The sequence below is a fragment of the Manacus candei genome, unplaced genomic scaffold (genome assembly GCF_025592945.1).
Source record: "Manacus candei isolate 608988 ecotype Guabito, Panama unplaced genomic scaffold, ASM2559294v1 h1tg000002l, whole genome shotgun sequence".
NCBI classification, from domain to species: domain Eukaryota; kingdom Metazoa; phylum Chordata; class Aves; order Passeriformes; family Pipridae; genus Manacus; species Manacus candei.
The window spans coordinates 14,873,991-14,896,032 of record NW_026138050.1 but is presented as its reverse complement, the minus strand read 5'-3'; the positions used below and the strand labels follow the sequence as shown (position 1 = coordinate 14,896,032).

Sequence of the window (22,042 nt, the reverse complement as noted above, 5' to 3'; positions counted from 1 at the left end):
CAGCGTGGCTCTCAAAGTCTCTCCTCTCCCCACTGCCATGAATCCCAATAAATTAACATAATATTCCTAGGGGGATCCAGATTAACACAATGTTCCCTGCACATCTTCCCTCCCACTGTGCACACTCTCTTCAGATGGCTAAGGAATTTAGTATTTACAGAATTTAGCACAGGATCTCCTTGACATAATTCTTCTCCATATTCTGAACCAGTCATTCATCTGAATAATGTATGGGAAATTCCCATGTTTTTTCCTATTTCTGGAAGCTTTCTTCAGCTTGCAATTTGCAGGAGACAATTCTTGCCTTTTAGGTTCTCATTTGAATGAACTCATGAAAGAGGATATATTTAATTAATATTAATAATTTTTTTATTTGACTAATAAGTGAAAGGATGCTTTAGGAAAGAAAAGATTCTATAGGAAATGTGGAGGCACCATAGGAAGATCCCAGGCAGAAAAAAGGCTGGAAAAAAGGTGGCTAATCAAGGAAGACATGACTGTATTTCAGGCAGTTTGCAGTGGATCTCACCTCCCATTGTTCCCCTTCTGGACAGGGAAAGGGATATCTTTAAACACAGAAGAGAGAGTGAGACAGTAACTCCCAGCCTTTGTGCCCATCATGCACAGCACTAATGGCAAAGCACATTAGCTCAAGAGCTCTTTAAAGCTGCTCTTTTCTGGAATAATGAGCAATGGGCCCTATTTAAATGTGAGCTATCAAATTTTAGGAAGAATGAAAAACTGTAACGGTTTATTCCTCCCCAAGCTATGCCTTCATCTTTGTGCCAGCTCTGGTAGACATCACTGTAGTCCTTCCTGCTTCTAAAGGTTAGGGGTTTTTTACTTACAAATACCAATGACTGCCTGAACTCCTGGCTCCAGGAAAATCAATGACAGACTCCAGCAGGACTCAGCTGGGGCCAGGATGTCACCTTCTCCCTTCTGCCTCCTGAGGGCACAGCCATGCAGCTATTGTGTGCTGCAGCTATAGGTGATTTTCTAAAAATGCACAGAGGTGAGGTCCCAGGACAAATGTTTCACCCACAGACAAGTCATATCCACGTGGAATCATCAGTCACATGATGTGCTCTTACCAAAGCTGTTGATACTTTATCAGGCTGCACAGCAAACTCAGGGTGCCAGACATACAAGATCAGACCCTTTGCACCAACTCAGATAAAGTCAAGACATGAGCAAGATTTGGAAAGCAAAGGGCAGGATAAACCTGTCCTTTTGAAACTCGTGCTTTCCACCTTTAGCCTGGATTTCAAACAGCCAAGCTGCTGGACTCCTGTCATGCTGCAGGCCTCATCCTGCTGGTCTGGGTTGGGAAGCAGATGTGGAAGAGCTGTTCTGGATGTTTTATCCCTCCCTAATGCCCAGTTCAGCTGCACAGCAATCAACTCTTTCAAGCCTTGGAGGAGGAGAGCACAGCCCTGATCCAATAGTAAAACAGAGCTCACAGCAATCTGTGGATCAGGTCTCAGAGCTGGGCAAACTGTGCTACACTCCAGGAAGCTCGGGCTGGAAAACAAAACGTGGCTTGGCCCAGCTTAGGTGCTGTTCAGAGCTGCTTCTCACAGCAGGAAAGGACAAACAGAGAACACATGGGGCAATAACCCCAAATCAAACCAGCATAATTGCCCCCCCCAGACACTGAACCAGAGCATATCCCAGTTATTAGAGTTTGGGATGTGTGAAAGGCAATGTCCCCACAGCCACAGCCTGAAGAGAGTTGGGTGAAAAGCTGAGGTAGTAGTAAGTAACAGTTCCCTGAGCGTGACTCCCTTAGCATGGAAGTCAAATGAAGTTATAGTAAAAGACAGTGGAAGATGCTGAAGGCACCAAGGCTGTGCTGCCTGCCAATGAAATAATGTCACAGCACTCAAACTCTAAAGCTCATGCTGAAACACAGATTCACAGACCTGAAGGATCTTCTGGAATTGCTTCCCACTCCCTCTTCAGAGGCTGCACACAGAGCTCAGGCAACCACATCTCTAAATCAGGTCCTTTAAGTGCAACAAGTGTTGCATCCAGGCTCTGCTTTTCCATGGCATCCACGGGGATTTGGATTTCATCAGCAATGTACAGCTCTTCTTGACTACATGGTTCTTTCAGTATTTGAAATAAAACTTGCAACTTTCAAAGCTTGTGTTTGTGAGGCTCCTCTGCTAACACAGTTAATGTCAACTCCAGCAGGGGAAACCCAAAAGTCTGAAATACCACAGGAAAGAACTGCTCTACTTTCTGCCAGCCTCCTCCCACCCATCAGCCTTCCTGTTTGGTCAGTCTGTGCTGGCTGATGGTTTTGGCAGGACTGAGTGACAGTATCAGCTCCCTGGACCCAGTCCTGGAATTCTTAGCTATGCTTAGCCAGAAAAAAAAATTAACTAAAAAAAAAGGGAGCTTTGCTTAAGTGAAAAGTAAGGAGGGAACTTTGTGTAGACCTGCCCTTAATCATTACTATTGTCTTAAAAGAGAACACACAACCCTCATGTCAAAGAAGGGAATCTACTAAAGGAGCAGCATGTAGGGAACTGATCACCTGGAGGTGCAAGAAAATGGATTTTCTGGAACTAAAAGTAAAAAATCTCATCACTTGAGGAAAAAGGGGGAACCTCCATCCCTAAAAACCTCACTGACCCATACAGCACTGCCATGCCCTTACTGCTCTGTCCTGGCAGGCACCCACACAGGTTGGGAATTCAAGGAGATGCTCTGGAAGGAGACCAAAAGATGGTGAGCAAATATCCCAGTGCAGGGAACAGCTGAGGGAGAGGAAGAGAATTTCAGTATGGAACAAACAGGGAGAGGAAAAGCAGCTTCAACACTACATATATTGCCTGTATCCCTAAGGTTGATGCATCCTAAGGCTTAACAGCAGAAAGTACTTTTATTTTATGCTAATATGAAGGAATCCTCTTTTTGCTGACAAGGGACCTTGCATTAATAACTTCCACAGGGATGTTGTCACTCCTAACCTAACCTGGGGTTTAATGACTGCATTGTTCCATCAGCCTGGCATGATTTCTGTCTTTAATCTACCTGGAGCAAAAGGAGGTACTTACTGAATGCTTCTCCACATGGGAGCAGGTTCTTTGGTCTGCTTATTTTGCATACACTGCCTCAAAACAAACATAAATATATAAAAAGCAAAGCATGGATCACTGGCTTTGCACCAAACCTTCAAACCAATGAAGTTAAAAGAATATGATATTGAATTTTCTATGCAGCACTTTTTGGTTGTATTGTAATGACACTTGGGAACATTCTCAGTTGGTACCACTTTGTAAAGCTTCAGGGCACACATCAGTGGTAGCTGCTGCCTGCTGTGAGTGTGGCTCATTGAGCCCTGCTTTGAAAATCAACTTTTCTGCTTCAACAGCTATAAAAAACGTGGCTGCCCTTGGAAGTGTTTAAGCCCAGGTTGGACAGGGCATGGAGCAAGGTGGGCTAGTGGAAGGTGTCCCTGCCCATGGCAGGGGGTGGAACAAGATGAGCTGTAAGGTTCCTTCCAAGCCAGCCCATCCTGTGATTCCATGATTCCATGAAAAAGACAGAACATGCAGTGGTCTCACCCTAACTCAGGCCTGGGAACCTGAGTGGCACAGAGGACTTGAACTTGAGAAGTGAATGTGGCTTTTAAATTGACTTCAGGTTTTCTGTGGCATCAAGGCAAAGATCCACCCCCAGAAAGTGTCTGCTATCTTGCTGTTCAACTCCTAATGACTTATAATTCCCCTAATAAGGGATTTGCATAAAAGCCCTGCCTGTTTTAAATGATGCCTTGGTTTATGCCTTAAAAGCTACTGTAGATTTATCTTTTACGAGTCTGTCAGGCTGCTTTATGGCACTTGCTTCTGCTTGAAAGCCACAGTGACTGCAAATCAACAACACTAAGCCTCCTTTTCCTCCACAGAAAGTGGGATAAACCTTTAGGCAAATTGCTAAGTGCACTGTTAAGCCCCTAAGCTTTACATTGATTCTCACAGAGTCACAGTAATCCTCAAATCTGGTTGAAATTGCAGAAAGGTTCTCCTGCCACGTTATTTTCAAAACTAAAAACTTCACTGTGTAACTAGAATTGCAGGTTTTGCCATTCCCTGGAATTGTGTCTCAAGAGTTTTGTCGATTTAGAAATGTTGGGAAAAGACCAGGACTGTGGTGAAGTCATGGGGAAGAAACAAGTAGAACATTCCCTCAAAAGATACAGAAATCAGGCCATATTAAATTGGCTTTGAAAACCCACTCTAAATATTTACACTAAGGTAGGAAAGTTTGTAAAGGCCTAAAAGCAAGCTTGGATGCCCTTAAGGAATAAAATCCCCCTCTAAGTATAATGAATCCTTGTAACATTTCATACACTTGAATATTTCTTACAGAGCACTTGCTAAGCTGAAAGAGGTGAAAAGTTAATTATTATTCTACTTATATACAGCAGAGAGTATTCTTGCAGACAACTCCAGGCAGGTAAGAGATTGGAAGCACTTGATTTTGAGGTGTGCTCCATCCTTGTAACTCACACACTTCCCTGCAAATCTACAGATACTAAAATCACAGAATCATAAAATATTCTGATATTAGAAGCATTTGTTTTCAAAGTCTGCTTAAATACTTTGCTAAAGTAAACAAGAATATCTGTTGACACTGAAAGAACAAGTTTTTCTGGACCTGAGAAAGCAACTACCAGAATTCCAAGCTTTTCTGTTCAGTACCTGGGGGTCGGGGTTAACAGCAACAACGTTACTGAGCAGGACAGAGGGAATATCATGAAGAAGTGGACATGGCTGGTTTTGGAAGCAACTGGCCAGTTCTGCCCTCCACCAAATAACATCTGGAAGCCATGTAGAGGCAAGAAATGCAGAAATCTTCTGGTAAAACACAGATGGTCCTCGTAGATCTTCTGTGTTCTGCAAAGAGTCAATGGTTAAAAATCAGTTGGTGGTTGCCTTAGGAGCTCTCTCTCTGTACCTTGCACCTGGAACAGCTCCTTCTTTGTCTGCAGCCATCCCAGACTCCAGTTCCACACAGCTGCACTTCAGATTCTGCAAACCAAATCCCTAACATAACACCCCACAGCCTCCCAAACCATCACACCCTGCTCATGACATCCATCAGCTCACAAATACAACTCCAAGGCAGATTACACCACACTTATAGAGGGAGAAAATGCCATAAACAGGACCATAAACCAGCTCGGTACAATGAAACATTTATTTTCAAAGGGTTTCATAGGGATATGAATGAATATATTAACATCCCATCCCTGGCCCAAGGCCAGGTTGGATGGGGCTTGGAGCAACCTGGTCAAGTGGAAGGTGTCCCTGATGATGGCAGGGGGTGAAACAAGATGAGCTTTAAGGTCTCTTCCAATCCAAACCATTCTATGATTTTTTTTTAAGACTGAGACTAATATTAATACACTGACATTGAATACCCCACTGCTAAATTACAGTTTTCCATCATTTAACCTCCCCTCTAAGCCTCATTGTTCTTCAGGTTGGTTCTTAATTAGCAGAACTTTCAGAGAACAAAACTGATGACCTCAATGAGACCTAATTAGAAATAAACAGACAACAATTATGCAAAGCATCTTCTTTCCACCAGCTATTGAAAGGAAGTGATGGTTCCATCCTTCTCTGAGCTGGGGCAACCTCACCTCGAGTGCTGGGGGCCACAATATCAGAAGGATCTAAAGCTATGGGAGAGTGTCCAAAGGAGGGACACAAGGATAGGGAAGGGTCTGAGGAGTGGCTGAGGGCACTTGGTCTGCTCAGCTGGAGGAGACCCCATCAGGGTCTGCAGCTTCCTCACGAGGGGCAGTGGAGGGACAGCTCCGATCTCTGCTCCCTGTGACAGGACCCTGGAGTTGTGTCAGGGCAGGGTTAGGCTGGACATTAGGAAAAGGTTCTTCCCCCAGAGGGTGGTGGGGCACTGAACAGGCTCCCCAGGGCAGTGGGCACAGCCCCAAGGCTGCCAGAGCTCAAGGAGCACTTGGACTACATTCTCAGGCACAGGGTGTGACTCTTGGGGATGGTCCTGTGCAGGGCCAGGAGTTGGACTCATGGTCTTTGTGGGTCCCTTCCAGCTCAGAATATTTTATGAGTCTATGATTACTGCACACAGAAAGTGGAGCCCAAGGAAGAAAGGTCTGCAGAAAAGCCCCAAATCTAATGACTGTGAGCTGTTCTGAGCCACCAGAAGATGAAGTGACAGACAGGAGCCACAGAGCTCTGCACAGTGCCAGCGTGCCTAATTGGGAATGCCTGGAAGATTCTTAGAAAGCAGAGGCTTTACAAATCTAATTCCCATCAGACATGCTTGGAACTGCAGCTTGTCTATCAGCAAGCAGGGATTACAAGAGGTCTGTATTTAAGCATTTGTTCTGATAATAAGAAACCAAAACCATGCAGGGATGTTCAAATCTGCCTCATTTTTATTAGCTGTTTGGGGAAGGGCAGAATAAAAATACCCCAAACTAAAACCCAAAGAAACAACAAAAATGGGAGGAAACAGAACTACTGGATATAGGAATAGATGTCATCCTAGTTGAATAAGCCAAAAGGCTTATTGATCTGCTGAGAACAGGAGTTTTTGCCTGGAGAGACCACTATTACACTTCCTTTTATAACTGTGGATGGGGAAATAAAATGTGATAAATAATAGAAGATACACAGATGACAGTAAATAAGAAGTTGATGGCTCAGAGCCCCCTTTTGGGGGTTGAAAATGGACTCTGGCCTCTCCATGTTAGGAACATTAAAACATCAATTTGTCATAATATTAGACATTTACATATACTAGGTATGTCTCATTTGCATACATTCCTATAGCAAACAGATGCAACAAAAGCACCTGGAAAGCCAGTCATAGTCTGAAGGTAAGCCCTCATGAGTGGTTCTCTTTGTGCCCATAGGAGACAACTGGAACAAGAGCCAGTAAGTGCCCCAACAGAATTTTGTTATTCAACCATTAAATCCCTCCACATTAACAGTACAGTGAGAGACTGAGGACTTCAGTGTAAGGAACAAAATCCACCCCATTTCTCTCCAACTGTAGCTGAAGCTGCCCAAGGGAAGGAACAGAAAGACAGGACCACTTGCTGTTATTTTTCTTGTCTCTGCTGTGGCTGACATTTGGACTTGTGTTGTTCCTACCAGCTTAGATCTCTGTTGGGGAAAGCAGCAGCTTTACAAATGCCTCAGGAAAGCAAAATTAACAAAAGTCAGTGGAACCACAAAGGTAGAGCCTCTAACAAGAGGAAACTCAGTTAAACCCACAGCCCTGCTTGGGGGAACTGTCCCAATACCTGCAGGGCACAGCTGAGGTGACCACTGACAGGGCCCAAGGGAATGGCCTGAAGTTGTGTCAGGGAGGTTTAGGCTGGATATTAGAAAGGGGTTCTTCCCCCAAAGGGAGGTTGGGTTGGTGGTTGACCAGGGCTGACAGAGCTCAAGGAACATTTGGTTCTGTGCAGGGATAAGGGTTGGACTCAATGATCCTTGTGGGTCCCTTCCAACTCACACATTCTGTGATTCTGGGAGTTTTTTATGATGAGGGTGGTGAGGCCCTGGCACAGGTTGCCCAGAGAAGCTGTGGCTGCCCCATCATGGGAAGTGTCCAAGGCCAGGTTGGACAGGGCCTGGAGCAACCTGGGCTAGTGGAAGGTGTCCCTGCCCATGGCAGGGGGTGGAATGAGATGGCCTCGAAAAGACCCCTTCCAACCTAAACATACCACGATTGTATGACATGGACTGGAGGAACTGTACAGCTTGTTCCACTAACTTGTGATTCAACCCTCCCCAGCTCCAACCAAATGCTCAGAGCAGCCTGAGTCCAAAAGTTCATTCAATTGTGTATCACTGCTCCTATTTTGAACGTACACAGTGCTCAATAATTTTGCTGCTTTGCCCAACCCCTCACCTGAAACCAGCAGGGAGCAACCAGGCAAGCAGGCAGGAGGCAGGTCAGTCTCTGTTCCTCCATTTGCTTTGCTCCATAGAGGAAACATCTTGAATTCAGTTGCCTGAGACTGAAATCAGCATTAAACCTTTGTCCAGTCCAACAGACTGCCTCCTCTCATCAGCCTCTGCCCGTGGGCACTTCTGTCCAAACACTAATGCTTATTGTTTTGGGGGTTTTTTGGCAGTTGTTTTATTCATGACATTTTGGTGCCAGCATCAATCATTTACTTGCAGAAGTACTGGAGCCACAGCTGTCAAACTCCAGGCTTTATGATACATCATGGGAAATTCAACCTTTGCTGCTCACAGGCAAGGGAAGAACTCTTGCTGCAGCTGAGTACGGGAAGTTAATTGAGCTTTTAAAACTTGTTTACATCTTCTATTCCATTTAAACTTCACACAGTGTGTCCAGCAGGTATAATCCAGATACCTGGGGGTATATCTGTTAACGTGACTGGGGTGTAACAGGCAAAAATAGAGTAGAAATTCCACTGTTGGCTCACTAAAGCCACAAGTATTGCTTTGAGCCCCTTGAGAGGAACTCAGCAGCCTCAGCAGAGCACAGGGCAGCACCTCAAAGGATACTCAGTGATAGGACAGTTGTTCAAGCAAGTGGTTCTCAGGAGATCTGAGGTACACACAGATTGTTGCTCCCCAGATATACCTGGGTACACTTTCCAGTAAGAGTCAGCTACACTCCATAGGTAGGATAGGTATTTATACCAGGCAAAAGTAGCAATAACACCTAAAAAACTGTCTCCAAAAAAGAAATAGGACCAAGATGCTCAGAATTCCAACCTGTATTGTATCAGCTCCATGAAAAGACAGAACCAACAAACCACAGCCCACAGCTGCTGTTATGTAGCTCTGCTGTGCTCAGGACACAGATTCATATCATGCTCTATATTCCATGTGCCACCTGCATGTGCTTGTGTGCAAGACCTTCCAGCTTGGTGTTTTATTGCACAGTACAGGCCCTGTTGTCTTCCAGACTTGAGGGAACAGAGTCTCAGGTCGTGCTTCCAGGCCCTAATTCCTGGGAGCCAAACAGCAAGACAGTATTCCCTCTCCTATGCCACACTCTTCACATGGTTAAAGTACAAGAGGAAAAACCATTATATGTCCCAAAGATGTGTCTCCTCTGAAGCCAGTTAAATTTCTGCAGTGTGAGATTACAGCTAATGAGCAATAGAGAAAAAAATTGTGCCATAGAGAGCTGGTTTCTTGTCTGCACGAAAACTAAATTCAGCAGCACTGAGGACAGCTGGGGTTGGCAATTAGCTGTAAGCAATGTTTCAGTTCCCACAGTACTGGGCTGGTCCCCCACTCCAATTTAGAGCAGCACTTATGCTGCTCTCTCCTGCCTTGCTGAAATTTGAGCTCAAACTGGCACATGCAGGGCTGGTGCTTAGTCAAGAACACTGGTACCTGCTACGGCTGCTGTGCACAACCAGCAGGTGGAAATGCTGCTACTCACTTGTGTCTCGTGGGTCCTGGGGCAGCTCTGGGCTGAAGACTCATCTGCTGGGATCAGACCAGCACAGAGGGCCAAGCCTTCCTCCCTCCAGGCCTGCTGCAGCCCCACCACCTCAAACGGAGCTCTGGGGCCATTGTTCCTTTTCAAAGAAGGCACCTGTAAATCCATTGGAACAGAATTTGACTTTTAGATGGACTGAAAAAAAAACCCTTTATCTTTTTCTGTTGCTTTTGAGTAGAGCCCCCCAACATACAACAATCCAGGGAGCACTCTAGCTTGATTAGTAGATTAGCTGTGGTTTAGCCAGTAGAAAAATCAATAAAGACCAAATTAAATAACATGTGCGTTTTTCACTATGTGACAGCAAAAATGCACATTATTTCCCTAGTCCAGCAAGGAGTGAGAACAGAGTCCCTGTCACTGCTGCTCGGAACATTCCTGTCAGAGCAGCACCATGAGTGCCTTCATCAACGATAAGGAGACCAGTCCCAGTTCAAAAATCAATGCAAAGTGATGATATAATTCCAAGTAGCTAATGGAGGTTTCCCTAATAAGCCTTTCTTTTCCCCATTGGTGTTCACTAATAGCCCAAACCCCATCAATCCCCATCCACTGAATCCCTGTTCAGTTTGACTGAGGTGAGTTGTTTTTGATGGATTTTTTTGTGCACACGTGTGTGGGAGGCAAACATCTTATTTTCCACTACACACATCTGATTTAAACAAAACAGGCTAAGAAGTGACTTCTGCCAATCCTAAGATGAACCCTGGACATAACTGATTATTGTAAATACCACAGGGACAGGGTTCCAGTAGGAGAGACCACTCCTTGGCTCTTCAGGCTGCTCAAAGTCAGAAGAAACATGATACACTTCAACATGCAGAATACACGAAAAATTTTATTACAGGTTAGAAAAAAGACAGGAGTGACACCTGAAACAGAGTATGGAGGCACTGGAGCACCTGCAAAACAGGTGAAAGAGGGCAGAAAGCCATGGGAAAGCCAGGCACAGGGAATCAGCAAAGCCAGGAGAAGAGAAGAGTAGCCCTGCGAGGCAGAGATGCCTGAACCAGAACACACTGTGGATGAAGACAGGCAAGTTTGAGCTACAGGACTGGAATTCCTTCCCAGGGTTCTGGTGGATAAGTGTTGTTCTCACACTTTATACCACCACCACAGTCTGTAGATGGATTATCAGCTCTGCTATTTACTGCACATATAAGCCCAAACTATTTACAGTGAGATAAAGGCCTTTAGAAATATGTTCTCAACACAGTACCTGGGTGGATTTTCCAGGTCAGCTGGATCACTCAGAACACCAGTACCCAGCCCTTGAGTGCTCTGAGCACTGGTTTCACATGGGAAATTCTGCAGCAGCTCTGCCACTGGGGAATGTTTTCACCTGGAGGATGCTCTCAACTGGCACCAACCAGCACATCTCCAATGAAATCAATAAAGATATGCTGATTTACACAAGCCAGGGAATCAGTGGAATTACATAGATTACCAGATAAGAATTTGGTCTAAAAAAGCCCCAACATTTTCAATTCTTCCAATGAAAGAAACACAGAATTTTCCATTACTATGCAACAGCTGTTTGAGAACCTGTGTGCAATAAGTTGATGGATTTTACCCCCATTTGTCTTTGGCACAAAGTCCATCTCAACATGTGACCTGACACTCAGCAGAGTGACACTGAGCCCTGGAAACTGAGTTATCCTTTGAGGCTTGGAGAGAGCTACTACACCTCAGAGTTCTGGGTTTTTTAAGGGGAATAACACAGGGGAAGCAAGCTCACACTGCAGCTGGTCATGAGCTAACCAGTCTCTGAATAGAAGATCCAGGCTCTGGGGCTGTTCCAGTGGTGATTTTCATTAGCACTGAACTAACACTAAAGAATGTTAGCAATGTTTTAATGGAAGCATGAACATCATTAACAATTAATTCTGTTTAAGTGGAGTTTAAGTGATTTAAAAGCCTGGTGCAGGCTGGCTGCTCAGGGTGAAATCCACCTTGACTGCATGGATCAGTGTTGGTATCCCAGGGAAAAGAACAAGGCCAGAATGCAGGGTGGGGAGGGAAAATACACATTGCCTGTTTTCCTAGGGGTTGGATGAGGAAGGAGAGAGGAAGAGGTGGCTTTTTAGAGGAGAAAACCACACGAACCAAAGGACAATTAAGATGAAGTAGTCCCCCACTTGTTTACAGCCCTCTCGACTACCAGAAAGGATCTATTCTTATCTAGAATAAGTGGTTAGAAGCAGGCACCTGTATCCATCAGCTTCTTTTGCCAAGGACAAAAGTCAAACACTTCCAGCAGCCGCTTTTAACAACTGTGAGTCTGGCCCAACAATTTTTTACTTCTTCATGAACTACAGACACAATGCAACTCCCACTGACTTCAGAGAGACTTCTATTTACTGACTCTAAGGTGAATTAGAACATAATTTCCCCGTTGTTCAGCCACTGTTTTGTAGCTGTTGTAAAGAGAGGAGATTTCAAGAGTGATTATACATTCACTGGAGGTCAAAGCACAGCCTTCATCACTCAGAACCTTTTGTGCCCTGGCACTGCATGTACTCACCAGAGAGAGCAGCCACGTCACGAGGGCCTGGTAGATGTTGGCTGCTCCCAGCACCTTGTCAGGCACCTGCCCATCACACTGATCTGTGGCCACTTGGCCACAGCTTGTCAGCCTAATGGTCAGCAGCAGCACCTCATTCTTCACACTCTGTGGGCCAGGCAATGTGTCAATAGCTGGCAAATAAGAGGCTTCCTGTCAAAAAAAAAAAAAGTATTAAAATGGAAGTAATTTGGATTACTGGAACTGTTTCATCATCGAGAATTAATTACATTTGCTGCCATCACAGGAGAGGCAATTAATACCCAAAGAGCATTTATCAAAGAGCCATAAAAGCCAGGTCATTCTATCAGTGACACCTCCTTGAGCACTTTGGTTTTTCTTGGACAGCTGTCACCTGGCTCTTCATTCAGTAACACACTGCTTGGTGAATGGAAGGTTCTGTGGTCACAGCTGGAAAAGTGTGATTGAATTTATTTTGTATTCTTTAAGATTCAGTGTTTTGGCTTTTCTTTTTTTGTTTTTTTATCCCTGAAAAACCTTCAAATAAGCCTGATAGTGTGAAAACTCATGATTTTCTGCTTCACCTATCATTCCTCATTTCATAGATGATGTCCCATTTAAGTGAACTCACCTTCTTTTTTCACTTTAGTATTGATACTTGGTTATTTAGGATGCAAATTCCCACTCCTCTAAGAGATCTGTTCAAGAACCAACTTCAAGCTTGAATTGTAGACTTACAGTTTTTTGTCCTTTCAAAGATGCAGCAGCTACAGCTTGTTCTTCCTGTCTATGTTCAATTTGTTGCCCCTGACATTTCTTTGCTAAATTAAGAAGCTAGTCTCTAAAATCACAAAGATTCTCCAGTCCACTGAAGAGTACTGCTCCTCAACATTTATGATTATAAAATCATGGAATGGTTTGGGTTGGAAGGGTCCTTAAAGCTCATCTCATTCCACCCCCTGCCATGGGCAGGGACAACTTCCCCTAGACCAGGTTGCTCCAGGCTCCATCCAGCCTGGTCTCATGTTTTCAGTTGCTTCCTGTAGCCCATAATGAGGATGTCTGCCCACTCCTTTACACTGAATTAGCCTTAATTTGATTTACCTGAATTTACTTTGAAAGCAAAGTAAGCTAAATCCAATTAAAGCCACTTTAATTCTGAATTAAAACGTCCACAAAGGTGTATAATGACTAATCCACTTCACAAGTTAATGGAGCTTGACTTGTGTGTTGGTCCTCAAATCAGACAGCTGCTTAAAATAGTTCAAAACCCAAAAAACTAACAAAAATCTCCAAGCAGATCTACTGTGTCACCCAGTGTTTTGCTGCCAAAACATCTGCCACAGGCTCAGCACTGCCTACAAGTACCAAATAAAAACTGCAATTAGTAATAAAGGAAAAACAGTCACACCAAAGTGTCTGATGCTGCAGAATAACATTACTAATGCTACTATTCCTGGGGAGCCAGCAGAATTCCTCAAGGCTTTCACCCCACTCCCTCTGAGGAAGAGGAACCTGGAGATCATCAAGAAAAGATGTCCTTTTCTACTCTATATTGGAGAATTGATTCTTTTTTCATCTCTCAAGGGTGTGGGGATAAATAAGAGGAGGTAACTCAAGAGCTAAAGCTAAAAACACTGTCTACTACTAATTTTCCAGCAGGAAATTTCCAATTATTCCAAATTTGCTTAGCTCAGCAGCAAGGGAGGGCTCAATAGGTTTTCTGACAAAGATCAGGTAAGAAATTTAGTTATTGAGGTTCCTTCTGAGTGAGGTATTGAGCAAGGTTGGTCCTTCTCTCTCCTTCCTCTGCCAGTCTCCTCACCCCAACAAGAATCTAGGTGTAGAACTCAACCAATACCAGAAGTATTAAGTCTAATGAACAAAAAAAAGGGAACTAATCCTGTTTAATTCTGGGCACAAATTACTGAAGTAAGATTCAGTGCTTTCTGGGTTTATCTTCCCACAGCACTGCCCAATTTACCCAGTTTACCTATGAAGAGAGTTTCATTTGCCTACTTGTTCCACTGGTTTTTATTTGTGACAGTATTAGGCTATAAAAAGATTAAAATTACTCAAATGCTGGGATATTTTTGGCTTCTCTGGCTGGAATTGTGCTGTCAATCAGAGACAGGCAGCTGACTGTAGTGAAGGGCCAACGATTACCAGAGAGTAAATAAGATAAAATTTCCTTTTTCCACACACTTGCTATTTTATTTTGCAATTATAGTTTATGGTGTTAAAAGTTGCAGCTCTCCAGCTCAGTTTTCCAACCACTCTCAGCTCTGGCTTTTTTTTTTTCCACCCTGCTATAACAGTGCAAGGAGGAGCAGTAACTACACCAAGCAGGGGAGGAGGAACCTCTTCAAATCCACGTGGAAATGATGAAAAAGGAATTGCAAGATAACTTAAGGGTAACCACACACTTCAGCCTTCAGCTACAGTGGCATTGAACTTACACACATAGAGGCACAATGGCCTCAGGCTGAAGGAGGTCAGGGGGAGATTGAGTATTAGGAAGAAATTGAGGGTGGTGAGGCCCTGGAATGGATTTCTCTGGGAAGCTGTGGCTGCCCCATCCCTGGAAGTGTCCAAGGCCAGGCTGGACAAGGCTTGGAGCAACCTGGGCTAGTGGGAGGTGTCCCTGCCCGTGGCAGGGGGTAGAATGAGATGAGCTTTAAGGTCCCTTCTGACCCCAACCAGTCTGCAATAACCCCAAAGGAAACTACTATTCCAAAAAACCCAAAATGTGAAGACTCCTGTACAGACAATAATTTTTTTAAAGTGGCATTTTATCTCCATATTATTATTATTTTTAAAACAAAACCCAGAGATCTACAATCACAGCAAGCCAAAACTTAGTGGACACAAGTTTTCCAGCCAGACAAACATCATTTTGTTTCTAATAAAATAGCTCAAATTGGTTAAATGATGCCTTTGTTGATTTTTTTTTAAAAGAATAGCGGGCATTGCCTTTGGACAAAGAGCTCCTAAGAAGGGAAAATATTATCAAAGCTGTGAGAGGCTGGAATGACCAAGAAGCAGCTCAGGAGCCAGGGGAGCTTGGTGACAACTTCACAAAGATTTCCCACAAGAACCAACTCACCCAGTCTGAGGGCTTGCCCCAGTGGCAGGAGAGGTCAAGAAGAAGCCAATTTTTTTTTATTTTAACAGGCATAGTCTCTCCTTTTCAGGTAAAGAAAACTTGCATATTCCCCTTCCAGCTCCTTTTCCAACACTAAGTGATGCTAACACAGAAGCCAGGCATCATATCCCACAAAATACACTCCCTACTACATTGAGCAGAGTCTGCAGCAGAAAGACCTACATCCAACCATCCACCACATGGAAAAGGGAGATAAGTTATACTCACACAGTCTCCTCCTCCTTCATCAGAGGGGGGTGAGTGAGGGGGAAGGGGAGGAATAGGAAGACTCTTACTCTCATTGGCTGGAGACTTAATCAAAATAATTGTTTTCAGCCATCTCTAAATTTATCCTTCTGTGTCATCTGCACCCTCGCCTGGATCCCAAATTTAAGAGGCAATCCTTGATGAATGGCAAATCACTGCCTGCAGGATCTTTTGCCAAAGGATGCATCTGCTGGAGGTTTGTAAATGTGAGCTGATTTCTAAGCACTGTAGCAGCTCGAGCTAATTTCTCTAATGAACATTCCACACTCATTCTCCAGCTGCAGCAGCTTTGCCATTGCACGTTCCTGCTTTGTTATGGGCAGAGCTGGTAATATGACACAACCATGTTGATTCTGTTCTTATATACCTATTTTTCCTGCAGGATTTTTAGGACACATTGAACAATTCTGGCCACCTAAGGCAAAGCAGATATCGCTCTTCCATGGCTTCTAAAAATTCTCGCATTAGATGAAGACATATTGGAAATGTCAAGTGTTTGTTCATTTTCATTCTGTGGGGAAGGAGAAATGATGACAATGCCATCTGTTAGATTATTTGAAATTCCACATTAAAGCATGGAATAAACCCTGAAACCAATCAAAGAACTGCTTTATCATTGCAAAGTGGAAGCAATGGGTAAGAACAGCAGAGTATCTGCATTTCCTGCATGCAACTAGCAGAACACACTAATTAGGAAGGTAACTTTTAATGACAAAGAAGAGAGTACAATTGATGTTAATGGTCTGGATAGTCTTTCTGTAAATGCATTTTTGTACTGAATTTGCTCTCTATAGCACCACTGGCTTTCTGAGTATCAGACATGCTGAGGTCGTGGATCTGAAAAACACCACATTGGCAAGATGTTATGGAAATTTCTGATGTGAACTGTGCCTCAGATTGCTCAAATGGAGGAGTTCTGATCCTCCAAAGCAGATAACTCTGCCCAAGTAGGATTGCAGGAATTCAAAGAGCTGTATAATGGAGCATTATTTGCTCTGATCTCTCTAGTTTTCAATTCAGGGCATTACAGATCATGTGAGTTGAAGTTAAAAATATAATTAATAGAGAAAATTTCTTGGCTGAAAGTTATCTTTTTGTTCTGGGCAATTATTCTTAGTCTTGGGCATGAAGAATAAAACTTCTCCTGGTTCAGAAGAAGCCACTTCTCCATCTCTGGCAGCAGGAGTGTGCTAAGCCAGAGAGTGTCTCTGCTGGAGCACAAAGAGGGCAAGTGACAAAGAGAAACACTTGCTTGTCACCAGAGATTCCTGAACTCAGGAGTGCAGTGAGACATGGAAGGAGCTGAGCTCTGCCTGCCACAGGAACCAAGGACAGCAGAATCCACTGGGCACACCTTTGGTGTTGCTGCCAGCTGAGCATGGGCAACCCTGAAGTAGTTTTATTGCCACCACAACACTGCAACAAAAATCCCTCTTCATCCTCTCTGTAAACCCTCTCAGCACAACCAAAGGCAACAGGGAGATGTGAATTCCACTGCTCTGTGCCACACAAGGGAATTCTGAGCTGCTTCCCTGGAGTTAACAACTCATCTGTGCTCTCAAAGATATGGATAAACCCTCTTCCATGGCCCATACTATGGATCAGGATCACACAGGCACAGAGTATTTTTGGCTGAAACTCAACAAGTTTGAATTCAGCTAAAAACCCCTCAAATAACTGGTAACAAACAGCTTTTTTTTTTTTTACATACAATTTCTTCTTTATTTTTTAGAAGGGTAAAGATTTCCTGACAAAGGCTCAACTCAGGTAAACAAAGGCCTGAAAACTGCACTAAAATTTAAATCAAAGTAGCACTGAACACTGTTTGCTTTCTGAGACACAATCATTAAAAATGAGAAGTGCCTTTTCCATGATTGGTGTTTACACTCCAGCAATACTTGGAGAGGCTCAGAAGAATTCACAGCCTCATTGTGCCAGTGTTCTGAGCACATGTAACAAAAAGTTCCTCCTCTAATGAGTTTATACTCCTGGTTAATGAGAAGCAGCTGAAATGAGTAAAGGACGTTTAATTACTTGCACATTTCATGTGAGCACAAGATCCTGATTCCCAGTCTTGTGCTCAGCTCTGGCATGAAGTATTTCTCTGTGGAACTGCAAAGTGAGGATAATATTCCCTTCTCCTAGTCCCTTGTCCAGCTGGATTAATTATCAAAAGCCTGTAAAGTACACTGAAGAGGTGGAGTGTAAGATTATCAACAAACTTTCAAAAGTCATATCTGTTCTCTTTCTTTACACTCCTGAAACAGTGTCAGGGCCTCTAAAACCCAAACAGCAATATCTTGTCTGCATCTTCCACAATGTTGTTCTTCAAATGATTCCAAACTGCCTCCCAAATAAAATATGCCACAATTTCTAGCAGAGAAGGGAATTGTCCATGGTCACTCAGAAATGCTGTGACAGAGCATGGAATTGGTCCTCAGCCATCCAAAATCTAGGCTGGGATTTGGCACATGCTCCAAGCTGGCTTGAAATCCAACTGAAATGGCTCTGGTTTGGTACTCCAGGAGATTCCCTGTTCCCTGCCCATGGCAGAGGGTTGGAATGAGGTGATCTCTAAGGTCCTCTCCAACCCAAACCATTCTGTGATTGGTTCTATGACTCAACATATACTTACCAACTTGGGTAATGCCTCATTTTTTGGCAGTCTTCCCATTTATTTATCTTTTCATGTATTTCCCCTGATAATCTATGGAAATCCCCACAGAAATAAAGGAAAATCAGGGGTGTGGGGAAGGAAATTATGCTCAGCTGCTTTATCAGGAAGTGACAGCAGAGCTAAAGTGCCTTGTTTTTCAGCCTGTCAGCTTCCAGTTTAAATGGACTGTGTCCAGCTTGTCCCAGGCTCTGTGAGATTCCCTCCAGCTACAAAATACCCTTCAGGTAACCCCTCAGACCTGTGAATTTAGGGTTTGTGATCCTGAGAAGTGCTAAGTGCTTACAGTGTCCCCTGAAGCCTGTGGGAACTGCAGGTTGGCACAAGAGCTGGACTGAGCTCAGTGTTTGCAAAAGAAAAGTAACTGCATGATTCTTCCACTTCATAACCTCAGATAAATTCCATTCCCTGCCACTGAGAATAATGCTCTGTAATGAGTATTTGGGTAATAATGTGTTTACAAGTTGTGACCAAGCTTACCCCCCAGTGTGCTAAGATTTGGAACACGAGCCCATCTTAAGTCAATGCTAAACAAGAAGGCATGAGGAAAAGCAGGAATCCAGTTCAAATTATACAGGTTCTTTAACAGCAGTGTGGTGTGTCAGGCAAGTCTGTACATACCCTTTGAGAAACAGAGGGGCAGAATCAGCCTCCTTTCATCTACAAATAGCATCAATGATCACAGCCCTGAGGTAAGGCCAGGAGTTGTGAATTCTATTTTGATTCCAAGAGAGAGATTCATGGCAGAAAGTATTTCTCTGTATAATTACAGTGACTGGCACTTGTTCATACACATTGCAAACTCAGGGCAGCTACTCCTTCTGCCAACAAACACAGGGCCTGTCAAAGAGCAAGACCTGGTAAGACAAAAAGCACAGAAATGGTTTTGCATTCTCCTGCCTACTTCTAAATCAGGATTAGAATTTAGCCCATGGATGTTTTACATTATTGTCTTCTCTTCAAGTTTAATCTGAACATCCTCCTAATGTGAAAGGAGGAGTATTCAGGACCTCTACTGGCAGCAAGTTCATGCATGTAATCCTGGAAACTAAATTCTTTATACTTATATTAACCTTTCCCTTAAGCAACAGCAACCAATGTTCCCATCTGTCAAGATCATGCATAAGTATATTGAAGAATAAGCCTAAACTAATTTTAATCATTTCCAAGATATGCCGAGAAATATAAAGGATTAAACATTCCCCATTATCCTGAGGCATCTTCCAACTCCAATCAGAGAAACAGCACTGGAAGCACTCACTGCTTTGTAAAGACCTGACTGTTCAATTGGTTCCACAGCTGGAAAGTGCAGTGCCCAAAAGTAGGAGCCCCTGTGAACCACCAGACTGGGACTTCAGGCAGCAGTTCACATGCAAGGTTCTCCATGGCTTCTGAGTGCTCCTGCTGCATTCAGGACAGGAGAGTTTCCTGATTCTGGGCATTTATACAAAAATTTGGCTGAAAAACCTATTAAAGCAGTCACCAGGTCAGCAAAGCAGCATTTCTGTATGGCACTTTGACCTGCTCTGGCTGTGTGAGCAGAACTAGTGATGTAAAGCACACCAGGATGATAAGTACAGCCTGCCCTAAGAGTGCCCAGCACACATTCCAAAACAGTCCTGACTCGGGGAACATGGAGAGCAAGCTCTGCCTGTGCAGAGGGAGTTGTTTATAACACAGACATGTAAGGCCTAGATCCTCTGCTTTGCTCATTAAGGCAAATCCTTAGGCTAGATCCGTGCCATCCCGAGCCACGCCGAGGCCCCAACCCTCTGGCTTGTGCAGCCAAAGACACCAGGACCAGCCACATCCACCCAGAGAAGGATGAAGCTCTGTGCCAGGAAATCCTACCCCCTCTCCTTTCCCTGGCACCAAGTGGGTAGATGAAGAGGAGGCCAGAGACACAGGCTCTGTGCCAGCTGACATGCTGGAAAAACATTATCTTGGGAACTTCCACCTTATTCCGAATCCTCTGTGCTGGACTAGTGGCACAAACAGGAACCTTGGCCTCCTGTCTCTGCGTGCTAACTTTAACTCCATCTCTAATTGCCTTAGTTTATTTTTAAGCATTTCTCCAGTCGAGGCAGCAGGTTCATTAAGTACAAGAGATTTTAATCTTGTTTCAGGAACTCATTAAGTACCTTGCTGTAAGGAAAAGGAGGAATTCAGGGGCCATCTGCTGGCTGTTGGGCACAGCACTGTGGCCACAACTCTGCTGACAGGCCAGGAGGGAGAAAACTGGGAGCCAAGCACAACCCAAACTCAGCTCTGATGCCTGATAATTCAGTGTAGGAAATATTTGGCGATATTTACAATGAACAGCTTTTTATAATCTATATTAAAATAACAGTACGTGCTAAATGCTGTTTTAATTACTTTCACACTTGTGCAAACGTAGCTTTGGTTCAGTGTCAATGAAAACATCTGGTCACAGGTGATTTATACAACCAGGATCAGTTTTGGAGTAATACAGATATAGAAAAATTCAACTACTGTGTCACAAACCCATTATAGCAGTAATGGGATTTAATAGATTTCCTCACCCTCTCTAAATCTGTGTATTGCAACACATTTTGGGGGATGAACTGGCATTTCTATACAGCAGTGGCATAAAACCTATTCCTTCATAACTGGTTCATCAGCCCTTTGTACATTCTTTATACTGAGACATTAATTTCAGTTTCTTACAGTCCTTTTCCTTTATGCATTTTCCACTCAGCAATAAAAAGGGTATATTTTTAAATATTGCTTAGGACATCACCTAAGTGCAGTCATGTGAGCTGCTGAGATGCCCAAGTGCTGTGGTCCAGCTGGTAAACTGCTGGTTTGGGATCCTGAGATCCACAATGTCCTTGAACAACCCAAAGATGTAAGAAAAGGGCAATTTCCAATGTTGATGTCAGCACTACTGCCTTAAAAAGATCAAAACACCCATAGAACAGCAATAGAGGCACCTATTTTAGTAAGGCAGGTAAAGAATCAAAAGCATTTTACTGACAACTGTGCAGATCAAGGCACCTCCTCAATAAAAATAACTTACAGGGCCACCAATTGAACTAAAAATACTTCTACAAGTTTGGGAAATCAATCCTTACTTTCCTAGTTACTAAACATACAGAACTTCAGCACCACTCTTGATGGTAAATACAGATTTTGTCACAGATTTTCCCACAAAGAGTTATCAAAGAGAGAACAAGGCCATAAAAAGGGCAGGAAGATTTTGACCATAGTAGAGTGTTAATTCTGTGGGAATTCAAGTAGAAAATCTTGTGGTTGAGAATTCTACCTGACATCAGTAAGCTGAGTCAATGCTGTATTAACATAAAGAACCTATTGATTTGGACAGAAAGGTTATAGAGTCTGTGTTTACAAGCTGGAAAGGAAAGTATTCACATAATCTATTTGTTAAGGCAGAATGACTTGGTTGTGCCTGTATGTTTTTGTTTTGTAAGCCAGTTGTAAGGCTGAGTTGCAAGGAGATGAGGATTATGGTAATATAATTACTAATACAAGGTTGGCCAAAGTGATTGTGTATGCCAAGAAAAATGAGATGCCTCAGAATGAGTCAACACACTCATTTCCCAAACAGTTTGGCTGTGCAAGGCAGATAAAACAGTGTTTATAAGGGACTGGTTACAAGATGGTTCCTAATAGCTTTCAAACGACGTTATCTTGTTCTGCCATATCATGATAAAGCAATAGACAACCAAGGTGAAGCCCTGCTGAAAACACCCACTTTGTCCCCATAATAAAAGAGCTTAATACAAGCGAAATCCTAGTTGTTCCCTGTTAGATGAATTCCAAAGCTGGAAAAGTGTCAGGGCCATGAGCACCACCCCCTGCAGGGGTTTGGCTGCCTGGGTTTAAGGCCAGTGCTGAAGCAGCTCAGGGGTGTCATGTGGGGCTGCTGTGGAAGGAACCGTGTGAAGGT

General features: G+C 43.6%; 1 protein-coding gene across 8 annotated transcripts in view; it reads right to left on the bottom strand.

Moving 5' to 3' along the window:
* Positions 1-22,042, bottom strand: part of DNAAF8 (dynein axonemal assembly factor 8) — a 93,417-nt gene that overhangs the window by 50,250 nt on the left and 21,125 nt on the right. For all 8 annotated transcript variants that reach the window (XM_051779912.1, XM_051779902.1, XM_051779967.1 and 5 more), the window contains exons 11-13: positions 12,026-12,217; positions 9,442-9,597; positions 4,716-4,910 (exon numbers count right to left, since the gene is read on the bottom strand). In XM_051779912.1, the coding sequence (XP_051635872.1) occupies positions 4,716-4,910; positions 9,442-9,597; positions 12,026-12,217 (543 nt within the window). The remainder of the gene's footprint in view (positions 1-4,715; positions 4,911-9,441; positions 9,598-12,025; positions 12,218-22,042) is intronic.